Source organism: Symphalangus syndactylus, chromosome 16 (assembly GCF_028878055.3).
Source record: "Symphalangus syndactylus isolate Jambi chromosome 16, NHGRI_mSymSyn1-v2.1_pri, whole genome shotgun sequence".
In the NCBI taxonomy this organism is placed as follows: domain Eukaryota; kingdom Metazoa; phylum Chordata; class Mammalia; order Primates; family Hylobatidae; genus Symphalangus; species Symphalangus syndactylus.
In genome coordinates, this window is record NC_072438.2 from 68027716 (window position 1) to 68043621 (window position 15906).

The 15906-nt window shown below is 40.5% G+C and overlaps 1 protein-coding gene across 5 annotated transcripts in view; it reads right to left on the reverse strand.

Annotated features, from left to right (window-relative positions):
• SLC1A3 (solute carrier family 1 member 3) overlaps nucleotides 1–15906 on the reverse strand; it is an 82873-nt gene that overhangs the window by 16424 nt on the left and 50543 nt on the right. For all 5 annotated transcript variants that reach the window (XM_055245584.1, XM_055245585.2, XM_055245586.2 and 2 more), the window contains one exon: nucleotides 651–855. In XM_055245584.1, the coding sequence (XP_055101559.1) occupies nucleotides 651–855 (205 nt within the window). The remainder of the gene's footprint in view (nucleotides 1–650; nucleotides 856–15906) is intronic.

Consider the following 15906-nt stretch of genomic DNA (forward strand, 5'->3'; position numbering starts at 1 on the left):
TCTACATAAGGCTGACTCTATTACCAAGTCTGCTTCAAGTAGTAGATAAAACTCATTTGTAATCAGTGTATGGTTTGTACGTAAAACAATGCTAAAGAAGCCATCCTTTATTCTTTTATTACAGACCTGCCAAATTCTTTCTCCATAAATATTATGAAAGGAAAACCTTGGGACAGGTTTGACAAGATGATCTCTAAAGTCCCTCTGGAACCAAACTGTGTATAATGCGTTGTGCATAGTGGGCAATGATACTGACCACAAGTTCAAAATCAGAAGGGTCCAAAGAATAGGGCATACTTGAATAAAAATTAGCCTTAAAGAACAGCACTCAAGAAAAATAGGTTAAGAATTATTAAAATTCCAAGGTGAGCTGCATAGTTGAGAGAGGTCAGTGACCATATTCTGAATCCTAGAAGCAAGGCTCTCAAAATCCATATCCTCTCCTTGCTCTTTTCGCCTCTCTCATACAAGATCAGAAAATGGATCCTTTCTTCAATTTCTATAAGGAAGAAGTAAAGATATATAACCTTCATTTCAAGCCTGGCAAGGCTGGTTCAGTCACACACCCCTTCCAGGGTTTGATTAGCTTCCCAGTAAGAGGGTCTGGATGGTGAAAATACACCCCAAAGGATGGGCTTGCAAGGACATACCTGATCAAGTCCAGGAAGGCATCTGCAGCTGTCACTCGTACAACTTTGCCTTCTCTGTGCATGTTTTCCTTTGTGCCCTTCCCAGGATGGATGATGATGACAATGATTATGCCAATCACCACAGCAATGATGGTGGTAGTCATATAATAGACTACAGCTCGCATTCCCATCTTCCCTGATGCCTTACTATCTAGCGCCGCCATTCCTGGTGGAGGCAAACAGAAGATTTTGAGGAAGTCAGTCCAGGGAATTCTCTAGTGGAAGACAATGGGAACAGCATTTCCTTTATACTCCCCTACCCTCATCCCACCCAGCAGTGGGATTTCGTACATGTTGTGAGAACCTGGCCCCAAATTTTACAAGGTAAAGGGAAAAGGCCAAGGCTAGAATGGTGAGGCATCAGCGGTGTCAGTGAACATGGAGTCACTCATTTTCTGCCCCAAGAGTTGATTTCACGTGGCCAAATCAATACTGTTCTCTAATGGTCCAAAAGTGCAATCAGATTGTTTCCTAGGTTACTACTAGTTGGGGAAGCTATGAGTGTGAGGAGTGTGTGTGTGAGTGTGCCTGTGTGCATGTGTGTGTAAAGAAACACTTAAAACGTTTTTCTGGCAGGATAATCTAAGTTTACCTCAAGTTCAAGCACTGTGGTGATTCATACACAGATTAACTGCCATTAAATTCTTTAAAAAGAATTATTTTATATATGTATTTGGGAGTCTTTTTTAATGCTTTAATGTACAATTTAAGCTATTATTCTGATCACCCGCTGATCTATCTTCAATTTGCATTTAAAGTAGACATTGGCTTATAAGGTTCTCAAATAGTTTCTCTGCTATTATTTCATCTCATCCAATAAAAAAAATTTTTTTAAATTATCATGGCACAGTTCTCATTCTTGTACCCTGCCTTCCTCTTTGTCCCACAGGTCTAAGATGCCTCATCTCATGCTAAATATCCCTCTTTCCCTCATTTTCAGAACATCTTCAAAGTCTGCCTGAGGAGAGGTGTCATGCTAGAGAAAAAAGGAGGCATGACTTTTAAGGATTTCCTAAAGGCTGTAGCTAATGGAACACAGTTTGATGCTTTTTGGGCTGAAAAACTATTGGAAAAGACACAAAACTCTCAAAAGATTAAATTATCTATGTTAATATGAGCTCTTCTGTTTTATTAGCTGTATCTTCACTTTTCTTCATTCTTTATCCTCCCCAGTCCCACTAAAATCCAATTATAGTGTAATCCAATTATAGTTAATTGAGTTTTTTTTTTTTACAATTTAAAATGGTGTTTCCACAAATGTATTAAAAGGTTATACTGTATTTCAATAATGTGTATCAGATTCTAATGGTGGTTTAATATTTAGGTAGTGGCCCTGTTCACACAAACATATTTAGAGTTTGTGTGAACTCTAAATATTTGCATATTTAGAAGGTAAAGTACTGATTAAAATGGTGTCTAGGATTGCCAGATAACAGGCTGGGTTTGCTCAAAAATCTTAATACAAAGGTAATTAGCTTAAGTGGAAATTGAAGCCATGACCTTCAATTTATAATTTCATTTGTATTTGAATCGTATCACTTATAATTTTCATTGTAAGCCCTTAGTATTTCATATGTTCTTATTTTTAACAACCTATAATGCAGATTAAAAGCAATTAAGTAACAGTCTAAAGGATTTAACACCAAGTGGAATGGAGCGGGAACTTGAACTCGGGTCTTATGTAACTAGGTTCAGTGCACTTTCTGCCTCTGAAAAAACCAACTGCAGCTCCCACATATTAGGAGGCCAGCTTCGGCTTTGATGCTATGCACTTAGCCTCTTTTATCCTTGGCCACTTTCTCGAAACCCGGGGCTAACTATTCATTTGTTAGGATGGCACCACTTCAACAGTTCAACTATGTTAAAAATGGGCTAATCTGTTCCTAACCGAAGTATCCCATCCCCCCGCAGTTTCATTCTCAGGTCTGAATCACATCTCAAAATATCTTGGCTTGGCTGTGCTCAAAATGATTTCTCTCAGAAGGGGCCCACTCTCTTTCCCACGAGTGCCTGAACTTGTCACCACCAAAGCCTGCAATTCTTCCGGCTCTCTCCCTGTGGAACCGGCGAGTAGTGTAAGCACAATACGCCGGATATCTCTGGGTACCAGGGAGTACCAGGCGGCAGTATTTTCTTCCTCCGAGATGCTTTTTTCCCTCTCGCCTTCTATTTTGTGGTGCTGTTCCGTTCTCACGCCAACTCTTCTCTGATGCTCCTGCCCACTATTCTCGACCTACAGCTATTCGGAGAGAGTGCTAAGTGGTCAAGGCAGAGCACTGGAAACCAAAGTGGCAAACAAAGGATGAGGTTTAATGTCCCTTCTCACACCATAGGGAGAGGGATAGGGAAAGTTATTCCAATACCCACAGCTACAGGGCTCTCAACTCTAGAAAATAAAGTTCATAGGTTTTTAAAAACTGTTTAAAGTAAAAACCAGTATGAAAACATTTTCTTCATACTTTCTAATTCTAAATAGCTGAAGACAACCATCAAGGCATTTTTTCCCAAAAAGCACAGAAGGAGATTCAATCATCAAATGAGAGGCCTCACTCACCTCTGCATATTGGCCCTTATCCTTTGAAAGAGAATAAAGTAACAGCTGCTGTTGTTTCAGCCAAGAAAGTTAAGAGAGGTATATTCATTAATCACATCTCCATGTAGGTCCTTCCCTTAAAGGAGGATCGAAGTCCCACACAGAGTTACTTGACCACCTCTGTTCCAGGTACCCTGGCTTGTAAAACAAATGAAACCACCAGGAACAAGGCGGTAGGTACACTGCCATCAGGGCAACAGCAGGACAGATGTGTACAATCTGTTCACACACAATGGCCTTAATACTGGTGGCATCAGGAAAATGCAAGAAGAACTCTGGAAGACAAAACCCCAAATGAGCAGGGCATCGCTTTCCCCACCCTCACCTAAACTCTGTGACCATTTCCTTTCCCCAACCTCAAGAAATATGAGAGACGAACCTTTACACCAGAGACTAAACAGGGATGTCAGAGTGTCTGGAGCAAGGTTAAAGTACTAAATCACTTTGTAGAATGGGGCACTTTGGCAGGAACTGCTCTAAATGTTTGGGAAGGAGGAAGTTTACATTGAGCCTTATCACTTTAAAATATATGGGAGAAAAGGGCACTGGGGTGATGGGGAGACAGAAAGTTACTTTGGTATGTAAGTAATCGTGGGAGTGTGTTACAACAGCCCTGCATGCATCTAAATACATATTTGAGAAACGCATTCCAGAGCAAGTGGTAAAGATAATGATCTTGACTATTCTCTTTTTCTTCATTTGATCTGGGCTTAGCTAAACTAGCCCAATTCAAGACATCATGACATCTTTATTACGAAAACAGCCTGCCTTCAGAATCAAGACCCCCCTGAAATCCAAAGAAATACTGTATTGTACTATTGTTACAAGTACCATGATGGCTCTTTCACTTACAATGACACATTTGTGTGTGTGTTTTGAACATTTTGAGTTAACTTTTATCTGGTCCAAAGACTCACTAAGTCCTATCTTTGATTGATGGTAATAGTCATTTAATTCATGACAATTGTATAATGCAGATATTGTTGATACTATATTATAGGTGAAGGAACAAGAGACCAGAGAAGTTAAATAACTTGCCCCGCATTGCACAGCTAATAAATGGCAGTGGCAGGATTTGAACCCACATTTCCAAGAGAGTATTCTTACTGCTATACCTCTCTTTTTATGGACGAGCCAGGAGTCACCCATGTTTCATTTGCTTGTTATCCATGCTGACTTTCTCTAACTTTCTTGCATTTGAGTTAATTGCTAAGATGAGCCACTTGACTTGAAGATAATTCTATGGAGGAATATAATTGTGAAAAATCTCTGTCCAATTACTCAGTATTCCCTAAACCTACTTTAAGATCAAGCTGATTAACACTGGTCACCAGAAGGACTAGCTAGAGAGCTGATAATATCAGTGCAAATTCTTCGCCATTCCTAGAAAAACAGCCCAGAGCATGGTTAATGGAGGGTGGAGAGCTGTGGATATTTGCTGGCTGCTGTGAGCACTTGAGTCTTATTTTCTTTTCTACAAATCTACCCATAAATAACCACTTATCAAGCAAGCAATCATTTCTCCAAACCTATTTCTGTTCAACAATGAGTTAAGCATCAGAAGGAGACTGAATAAGATGCTTTCTAGAACAGTAAAAGATTAAAACTTTGCTTCAAACACCTGAGTATTTTAGGCAGTAGTCACATGGAAGAGAGAGGAAAGGAAGAGAGTTTCTTGAGCAAATAGGTAATTATAAAGATAGTCTTTTGGCAATAGATTTGTCACAACAAATATGCACCAAATTCATGGGATTTTAGGGGGCAGAGAGGGAATGTTTTGTAAATGTGTATGTGGTACTCTGTAAGTCTATATGGTAAATTAGATCTCTTCTGGTATAATAATTAATATGACTTCTTGGATAAATAAAATATACATTCAGTCAAGTATTAAAGGACAACATAAAATGTGCCAAGTTCCCAAGTTTCCATCATTGGCATGGATTTTATTCTCCCGTCTGCTGAAAATCTATGACTTGGACATTAACATGTATCAGTGTACTCCCCTTAACAATTCCCATCTCCGGTTTTGAAACACAAAATCTAGAGAAGTAGTCTTCTGTTTTGAATTGTCTTCCCACTTATCCCCATGATGTTTCATTGTTCTTCCAGGGCCACTGGAACAGGTCCAGAAGGAAAGAAAAGAGTGATAGCAACTGCTGATTCAAGAAGATTGTTCTGTTTCAGTTTTCATTTTATTTTAGATGTACTGCTTCTCCACAATGAGTTTCTCAAACACGCATCTAATGAAAGCCGCCTGTTCTCAACCCTCCTAGAATTTCAAGATGGGCAAACTTACAAGGAAAGCAAGGATGAGCGCTAATATGTACCGTCTTCATGTGAATACGAGATTTTTTTCAATAAGAAAATCAAACTCTAAAAATATAATATACTTCATAATTACAGATTGAAAAATGCACCCCTGTGTCCTAGGCAGCTGCCCACTGCTGAGTCCAGGCACTGCCATCCTAGGAAGAGAGTGAGGAGGAGGGTGAAAAAACTCACCCAGGAAAGGCAGTGAGGGGCGAGGAGGGAGCAAAAAGAAAGTCACTTCAAATCTCCCTCTAGAACTATATTGTTTTTCTGTGCAAAAATATTTTCTTCTGGCCCCTTTATAGACCAGCTTGTAAAAACACTGCAAAGTGCTACGATTCTAAGGGTTCTGGAACTGAAGACAAATCTTTAAAAGTTAGATTCCAAATTGTTGGTAAAGAATGATTATGTCATAATTTTGCATCACAGTTGGTAAGCCAGTGACAACCTCGGAGTGTAATCTAAAAGACACAGTGGCACAGTGGTTCAGAGTTCAGACTCTGACATTAGAATACCTGGATTCTACTTTTGGCTCTAGTACCATGTGGCTTCTCCAAGCCTCAGTTTCCTCCTCTGTAGAATGTGAAAAATAGAAGCTCCCTCACAGGGTTTTCACTGGCATTAAAGTGGCTTCCATATAGAAAGCACTTAAAGTAGTGTTCAGCACATGGTAAGCATTCAACAAATGTTAGGTGTTATTATTACTTACTAAACAGGTACATAATAAACAAGCTGCTCACAAAGCATTACTTCACCTCTAAGTCTTATTTCTGATGTAGAAAATAAACTAACAACACCACATTGCAAGATTAGAGAAAACGTATTTGCAGGATACAAAGTAGGTCCTTGATAAAGGACAGTTTTGTTCATTCTATGTCTCCTGCTACCAGAATTTTAGTGCCAAGAGAGCAGGACCATCTGTTTTATTCATTGCAGTGGCCTCAGTGCCTAGCATAGTGTCTGCACATAGAGGGGCTCAATAATCATTTTTTTGAATAACCAGCCATTCTTATTAGTGTTTTTGTTGCTATGCTGGATAGAGGCCACATGCTTTTTTTTTTTTTTTCCTAACACTTAGATTGGGTTACTATGCATTACAAATTCTAAAGTTGCTTTTGTTTAAAACACTCTTTAATTCTGACTCACTAATTTTGGTTGATCTTCCCCCAATTAATCCAAAATAATGAGGTTCATTCTGTCTGGAACAATAAGAGACAAACCTTGTGGGGAAAGAGTGTCAATGCAAACCCAGCGGCACCCGGAGTTTCATTTCCAGAGCTGGGAATGAGTTCCCGGCAAGGTGGCCCTAAGCTGCTCAGGAAGGCCAGGAGGCTGGACAACTTCCACTTATTACTCACCACCATGGAATGGGCACCCTATTGCTTTCCCTTCCTTTGCCTTCTCTCTGGCACTACTATATTATTTTCCTTGTTTTGCTGACATATTTCCCTCTTGGAGATGAGCCTATAGAAGTAACTGCTATAGCTCTATCTGTCCATACGTTGACAGGTAAATGAGAGTAAATGAAAATAGAAATGCAGAGAAGGGAATGAAAGAGAGGCCTGTGGTCTAAATGTGTGCCTTCATGAAGTCAATTTAGTAGGTCATAACTAGTATTTTCATCAATTAATCAAAGCGAATAGAAAATATCACAGTGTGTCACATGTGGTAAAGGTAAGTATTGTTTTGTGAAAAGCTTTTTCAGCTCTCTGTGTGTATGTGTGTGAGTGCCAGGTTGCAATACAAAATATATTTATTATTGTAGTTTCTGGTTAAAAAAAAAAGTTTGCAAACACTGGCATAAACCCCCATTTGGTTAATAGTAGAGGCTTTAAAAAGGAACCATGGGCCGGGCATGGTGGCTCACACCTGTAATTCCAGCACTTTGGGAGGCCAAGGAGGGTGGATCACTGGAGGTCAGGAGTTCGAGACCAGCCTGGCCAACATAGTGAAACGCTGTCTCTACTAAAAATATAAAATTAGCCAGGTGTGGTGGTACACGCCTGTAATCCCAGCTAGTCGGGAGGCTGAGGCAGGAGAATTCCTTGAACCTGGGAGGCAGAGGTTGCAGTGAGCTGAGATCATGCCATTGCACTCCAGCCTGGGCAAAAAAGAGCCAAACTCTGTCTAAAAACAACAACAACAACAACAACAACAACAAAAAGGAACCATGAACTATGTATTGTCTTCCTTTCCTACCATCTTTGTTTCCTATGATCTTGGGCTGTCCACCATGCCCAAGAACTTGCTTCATCTCACTAGTGGAGACCACAGAATGAGGATACCGACCTCTGGTATTAGGTCATTTCACTTGAACAGAAATTTTATGGGCATCTTAACAAGGGAATACATTTTAGAAAGGTTCACTTCATGGAATTTGGAGCAAAGAAGGCAATTTACTTTTATCAGTGATTCTTGCTGAAGAGAATGAAACCATCTCCATGAAGAGCGGAGAACGATTTTGCAGAATTCACAGTCACAAGCATTTTCACATGGGTTTTCACCCTGGTCAAAGGTTCCTTCTCATTATGGCTGTTTATAATATCACAAATGACATTTTATTAGCCTATAACACAGCTTGGCCTTATAAGGTTACATTGCATGAAAACACCAAGTGTTTCTCACAGATTTGCCAAGTGTGATGGCACATAATTTATCAGGTAAACTGATTTTAAATTTGACCCTTAAAACTTGTCAACACGTCTTTTTCTTCGAGCTTTAGTGTTCCATAAGAAAATGAAGTGCAGGGCCGGGCACGGTGGCTCACGCCTATCTCAGCACTTTGGGAGGCTGAGGCAGGCGGATCATCTGAGGTCAGGAGTTCGGGACCAGCCTGGCCAGCATGGGGAAACCTGTTTCTACTAAAAAAAAAAAAAAAAAAAAAAAAGCCGGGCGTGGTGGAGCATGCCTGTAATCTCAGCTACCCGAGAGGCTGAGGCAGGAGAATTGCTTGAACCTGGGAAGCAGAGATTGCAGGGAGCAGAGATCTCACTACTGCACTCCTGCCTGGGGGACAGAGCAAGACTCCGTCTCAAAAACAAACAAAAAAAGAAAACGGAGTGTAGAAAAGCAAAAGAGAAACATTCTCTTTTGAAAGATTGTTAAGCAGAAAAAAATCAGTGGGAAGACAATATTATTAGTGGCAGAAAAAGTCAAATAAATCACTGTATCCTCGGTCTGATAGGACTAAGCAGACAATCCCTTTTCTCTGGCTACAGTCGTCCTTTGAGGATGAACTTTAATTCGGAAGCAATGAGAGGAAACTGAGGCACAACTTCCTCCACTGCTACTTCTAACATCAAAGAACTTCTAGCGCCCTTTGGCTTAACCTTTGGGGTAAGCAGCCCGTGGCGGCCTCTGAGTGGTCAAGCTTTCTTTCTCTCTACGCTGGTCTTGACCATTCAATTGACTCTCACGACAGCTTAACACAGCCCTGCGATCTTTCCAGTAATGTGGTTTGCCAGAGAGCCCACCGCAGGGACTTCCTCTGATTCTCAGCAAGGTTGCCGGAAACTCGCAGAACGGGCAGCTCTGAAATTCACTTCTCAGAGGCCCACAGCTGCCGGCGCGAGCCCCGCTGCGAGGTGATTTGGATACCCATTTACCCTTCACATGAGCCCATCCTTCGCTCACTGTATTGGAATGTGCCGCACAATATGCTTTTTTGAAGAGGAACCAGAGAGTAATTCATCTTCTTTATGTGTGCTAAGCAGAGCAAGAGGGAGAGGCGAGCGGGACCCACCATGGGCCGGGGAGTCGTGATTAGTAACAGCTGACAGCCTCAGACCAAGACCCTTTCTTTGGCTACCTCATTGTTACAGCCGAGCACAAAGGAATGACTGTCCTCTTGCCAAGATTTAGAAACCCAGGACCACAGAAAATAGCAGGAAAAAGCAAAGTGTGTGTTGGGCAGTGGGGGCAACAGGCTGACGAAAGCCACCCTTGGATCTACCTGTAAAGCCTGGGTTTGGAAAGAAACCTCTATCGCGTGGAAAGCCCTGTCTCCCCGTGATGCCCATTCACCAGCAGCACCAGGAGCACTGATGGTGGCGGGAAAAGCAGGTGAATTTACGCACAGAAAGAGCCTGGGGAGAGCAGCAAATTGCTTTGGTTTAATGAGAGGAAGTTCTTTGAGGGCCAGAGCCCCAGCCTGTCTCCCTTTCTTTCCAAAAGAATCATGATTTACAACTGACCACTGGATGAGTAGTTTGCAATTTCCACAAAAGCTGTCTTTACTTTGGATTGTGTTTCTTGTTAGGGAAAAGACCTTCCCGCATGACTGTCTTGGGAAGATGATCGAGATAGCACGTTTCCTAGCTGGCAGAATGCTAAATGGGACCGGATTACACAACCAGGCTTGACTTGTCCAAAATTAACCAAAAGGCTTCTCAAGTTGACTGCAGAACATGTCAGACTCAAGGGGTGACCTTTCTTCCCAAGGAAGGCCTGTCCCTCACAGAAGAAAAGGAATTGAAATGAAGGCCTCATAGAAGTTGAAAGCAGTATATAAACGTTAAAGACCAATTCAATCTGGTCCTGCTTTGCCAAAGAGCAGCCGAAGCAGGAGTGTGACTCCAGGCCCAGCCATGAGGCTGGGAAGCAGCAGATTCTTGTGGCCAAAGGAGCCACACGCACCTGTGCCTACCCACACTCTGCAAAGATTCTGGAACCAGATTCCAACGTTAGCACTCTGAAATGGACTGAGGTTAAGTTTGTTGCTTGAAACTGAAATTAAGATTTTTCAAACAGATGTATTTCTTTAAAGAAAAAAAGCAACTAGTGAATAAAACATGTTTACCTTGTCTATTTTCTTTTCTTTTTCTTTGAGATGGAGTCTCGCTCTGTTGCCCAGGCTGGAGTGCAATGGCATGATCTCAGCTCACTGCAACCTCTGCCTCCCAGATTCAAGTGATTCTCCTGCCTCAGCCTCCCAAGTAGCTGGGATTACAGGTGCCCACCACCATGCTTGGCTAATTTTTGTATTTTTAGTAAAGACGGGGTTTCGCCACGTTAGCCTGTCTGGTCTTGCACTCCTGACCTCAGGTGATCCGCCCGCGTGGACCTCCCAAAGTGCTGAGATTACAGGCGTGAGCCACCACTTTGTCTATTTTTTAAATTAAATCCAGCGATGTGAATTTTATCTACTATATAAAAAAATACATTTAAAAAATTCAGGTCCACACTTTGGCCAGTAAAAAAGAGTGTGCAAAATGAAATCTTTGGTGATAGAGCTGGGGCTGAGGAGAGGAGAAAGGGAAGATTGTGGAGATAGAGTTGAGAGAATGACAAGAGGAGAAAGAGAAAAGAGAAAACGTAGAGAAAGGAAGGGAGATGAGAAATCAAATGAAGATGGGATGGAGAAAAGTTCAGAAGGGGCTTTTATCTTAGTCAGCATATTTCTTGGGCTGTGGCCAGTGGCACCCGCTTTCAGTTCTGATTAGTTTTCTCAGCATTTAAAAGCTCATCGGTTGTTTTATCTAAAAGAATAGTTCCTATAAAAGAATAGTCTCACCTAGGGAGTGGGAGATTGTTCTCTCAGCTACCAGAGCCAAACAATAAATCAGTGTTACTGCATAGAGTGAAAACACTGTTGGAGTAAACTCTAGAATCGGTCGGCTTCCCCGTTTCTGGTTACCACTGTAAGAGAACATTCTTCCCTTGGAACAGGAAAATCTACATTTTTGCCCCCAGGCCCAAGGGCAGCAATGGAATTGAATAATTGCTGATACAGTCCACAAGTAGTGGCACAACACTTTCATAGCTTTCTTCCCTCTCTAGGAGGGAGTTGTTTCTGCACATTCTACTTTAGTTTTGTAATACCTATGTGCATAGTTTCTTCTCAGCTTTATATTCCAATGTTTTTTTTCAAGGGGTATTTAGGAATCCCAAAAATTATACAAGAAAATTGTGGACAGTCCCTTATAGCAAAATTCACTTATCCTGAATAGATTTCAGGGGTCTAGGAAGGTGTATAGAGAAAGGATGTGGAAGTAACATTTGGTTGACCTGAGTTGCATGAGACGGGTTGGTAACATAATTCTTTAATCTGGAATTTAGGAATAGAGTGAGTGATGAAGATACAGTCACCAGGGTTTGGAATAAACACAATTGGTAGATGGATACATCTGAGTAAAATATAGTCACACTAAATGATTTAAAAAGACAGTGAGTGATAGAACTGGGGACATTGTTGTTAAAGAGAAGTATGGAATAGAAGAACTACACATAAGGTAAAGAGAAGCCAGGTACAAAACAATGATTTTTAAATGAAGGATTCAAAGGACTATGGCTCATCACAGATAATGGAATGAATTGGTAAGGTAGTGAAGTTCATTCAGGGTAACATGCTTCTTCTAAAAGTGACTATGAATTACTCCTACAATTAAAACTTTTTCACTTATTCGTGCACTCTTTCAACATTTATTAAGGACCTTCTTGATACTCTGGCAAAGGACATAAACATTAAGCCTTTGATGTATTTATTACAGTCAACAGGACTTAAAAAAATATCGTGAAACTGGCCTAAACAAATAAAACACATCAAATTATCTAGCGGAGTGATTTGGAATGGAATTTGAGGAAGACGGAAATGTGTTGGTAGGAACTGGAAGGAAATGGTTGTCATCAACGTGAATTCCAGGGCTGCTTGGCTTGAATCCTGACTCCCCCACTTATTAGCTTGTGACTGGTCAAGGTATGTAACCCCTCACTCTCTTGGCAAATGGATGTTTTTGAGAATTCAATCAATTAACGTACGTGATGCCTTAATAATATGTGGCATGAGATGACAGTGATGTTTTTATTTTTGTTTTTAGAAAAGTATTTTTTAGCTCTGAAAGGCTCCTTGGAACACCACTGTAAACCATAAGAACTCAGTCAAATTAGAGTCTACTGCCAGGCACTGTGCTGAGTGCTTCACCTCCTTTATCCTCCTAACAACCCTTCAAGGTGGAGGCTAACAATGGTCACTCTGCATTTATGGATTAGGAAACAGGGAGGTTAAGTCCCTCACTCAGGATCACACAGCTAATAAGTGGCATTGCTGGCATCTGAAGTCTCTCCAACTCCAGAGCCCACTGTTTGATCACTATGCCTACTGTCTTGGAGATTTTCTGTAAAATAAATTCTTCTTCACACTAGACTGGTATCAATCATTGATGTGCATTTGATCTACCCAATGTGGAATTGTGACAGTAATCTGCTTAAAGTCATGTTTGAAAGGAAGCCATATACCACAGTAAAAAAAAAAAAAAAAAAGGGTAAGTTGTAAAGTGCCACAGTCATGGTGAGTGGCTACTGTCACAGCCTTGGGACCTGCACTGGAGTTAGTTTAACATCTGTCATTGAACTGCAGAGTCATAACATAGTGGCTTTATTCAGAAAATGACATACTAATGGATGTCTTAAGTCAAAGAAGAAAGAAAAAAACCTCAACCATGGATAATTACACATTGCAAAGGCCATGGGTAATCCCTAGAATGCCCAGGCCACTTGGTGAAGCTGCAGCATTTCTCCCCCAACTCTGTTTAGAGTGTCAGTTACCAAATTTTCTCTGAGTCCCACTACAATGGTGCTCACAATCTTCTAGGGTAAGTCTTCACCATTGGGCAGCTTTGATTAAACAAACAAACAAACAAACAAACAAAACTGCTTAGAAATCTAAAATCTCATTCCTTTTAACCCTTTCCCTTTGAGATAAATTTTTGCTTCTGGAGGAACCCAAAGCAAGTCTGATATACGTTTACCAGGGGACCTTGTTCTTCTTTTCTATAAACTCAATATGCATCATTTCTCCAACTGATCCTCATGTATCATTATTTCCAGGTGCTCACCAACCTGTAATGCCTTCCACTGCCTACCAGTCAATGTCCTCACGCTCTGGCCCAAACCTTCTTTTGTCAGCTTCATTTCCTACGCAGGCCTACCCTATTCTGCCAGGCAACTCAGACTTCTCAGTATTCCCTAGACATGCCTTGGGTTTTCCTGTCTCTGTCTCTTTGCTCTTAAGGCTTCCTCTGCTCTCGTCCTCATTTCCTGTGGAAATCTGACCACTAGCCCCGCCCCTGAATTCCCACAACATTTTCTTTGTGCTTCTTGGTTTCGTGGGGCACTTTGTTTTACAGTTATGTGTGTACCTGTCTGGCTGTCTATTTAAATTTTCAACTCCTTGAGCCTAGAGACTGGCAATGTCTCTTTGTATTTTTATTGCCTGCCCTGGTTAGCACATTGCCTGCCCAAAACAGGAGTCTAATAAATGTATCTTGGATTGGATTCAACACCCTCTTAGTAGCTACTCTGCTTTGTCAAAGCCTCCCCTGAATGTGCTCAGAACCAAACAAATTATTCCCGATGCAGTGCGGTCAGTGCAGAGTACAGTGACTATTAATATTTCTACTGAGGAAGCACACGGCTATATTCATTCTTTTTTAGACACCACTTCCTACTGTTGGTTCACATTAAGCCTTTAGTCACATGAACTGCTGCCAAGCTCAGTTGCTCCCCATCCTGTAATTGCGCAATTGTCTTTTGAATCTAAAAGCAGACATGACACTTATTCCTTTCTCAACTTCATCTTGTTGGTGTCCATCCAGCATTGCAGCCTATTGAAATCATTATGAATCATGATCACAGGCATATGTAGTGGAAGCCATCCTTTTTGGGCTTATGTCATATGAAAACACCATGTAGATGACTTCTATGTTGTTGAGTCGTTGATTAAAGTATGGAACAGGGCAGGGTTTTTTTGAAAAGTACACAAGGGTGCATCACCAGGTGTCTTTGCAAGTTGACATGGAGCCTTAAACACTCATTAAGTCTAGATATTCAGCCAGATTGAAAGACACTTCATGATTTTTATCAGGTCCTATTTTATTACTAAAGGTATTAGGGAAGATTCAGAATTTTTCAGAATAACCAAAACAAATTGTTTCAGGAATTCCACAACCAAAAAGTGATTATAGAAAGGGAGCACTTTTTAAACAGAAAAGATTCCCTATAGCACATGAAGCTATTACAAGATGTTTTGTGGGAATACTGTTAGCCTGACTTTGTAAATTCAGGAATTACTCTTTTCCTAAAAGAATCAGTAGCATCAATCTAGAGAAGAATAAGCTAATAAATATCCTTCCCCACTACATAGGAATGTCATATCATTTGGGCAGAGATGTAAATGCATCAAGGATCAATACAAACAGAAGTTATTCATATGCAAAAGAAATAACAGCATAATTATTGTAGGCTTCAGAAAAGTTAATTGGATAATTCATTAGCAAAAATTTCTGGTTGTGCTACAACGATTATTAAAAAGTCCATTCTTTTAAAGTATACGCCTTAAGTTCATCTTCACTTTTATTCCTTCTGGAATAACATATCAGTGATTTTGCAGGTCATAGTCCTTCAAGTATAGTAATACACGATGGTTTACATTGATTACTATATGCCCAGTGACTAACACTGCAGGAACTCAGTATAGCTTTGTTGAATGAATGATGAATGACAAATTCTGCAAATTCAGCAGGTGAGAATAATTAAGCAACTATACTCAACCTACAAACCAATGACATATTTTTGTAATGTACTATAGCAAGAGTTCATCACTGCAACTAGGGCTGCAATGCAAATGTACAAATAGTAGCTCCTCTTCTCAAGGAGTTCTTCTGTTGTGTAGACAAGTCAGATTCTCACTGAACAATTAGACAGTCATAGTCTCACCAAATAACGGAATGTTCAACCACACATGATGTAAAGGGCTAAGTACACGAGTACAGAAAAATTATGAAAAATATTTAGCTCATGTGGAGAAAAGACTTAAGGCAACAAATGCACTTTAACATTATAAACTGATCCAGTACTAATCTAGAGGCCACATACCACATCAGGGGTTACATGGCTCTAGAGAGAGGGGGCTTTAGTGACACTTAGATTTGAGTTTGAATTCAAGCTCAGCCACTTGCTAGCAGGGAGACCCTGAGACATTATGCAACCTCTCTGAGACCTAGTTTCTTGATCTATAAAATGGGAATAATAACAACGACCTTTCAGAAGGAATAACAAGTACATATGTTCAATAACTAGCATATTTTTTATACCCAGTAGTTGCTAGCAATTATTATGGCAGGTAAAATTAAAAAGTCACTGACCAATTATAGAATTAACCTGTAATCAAGTTTAGGATTTTAGTACTTTAAGGTAGAGTAAGTATAATCTTTACTGCAACACCAATGTTCTCAGTCATTTACAGCTTCTGATGTAAATCACATCTTATTTAGCTAACTACTGAGGAGCAACCATGCGTCCAGCTCTGTTCCAGGCTAA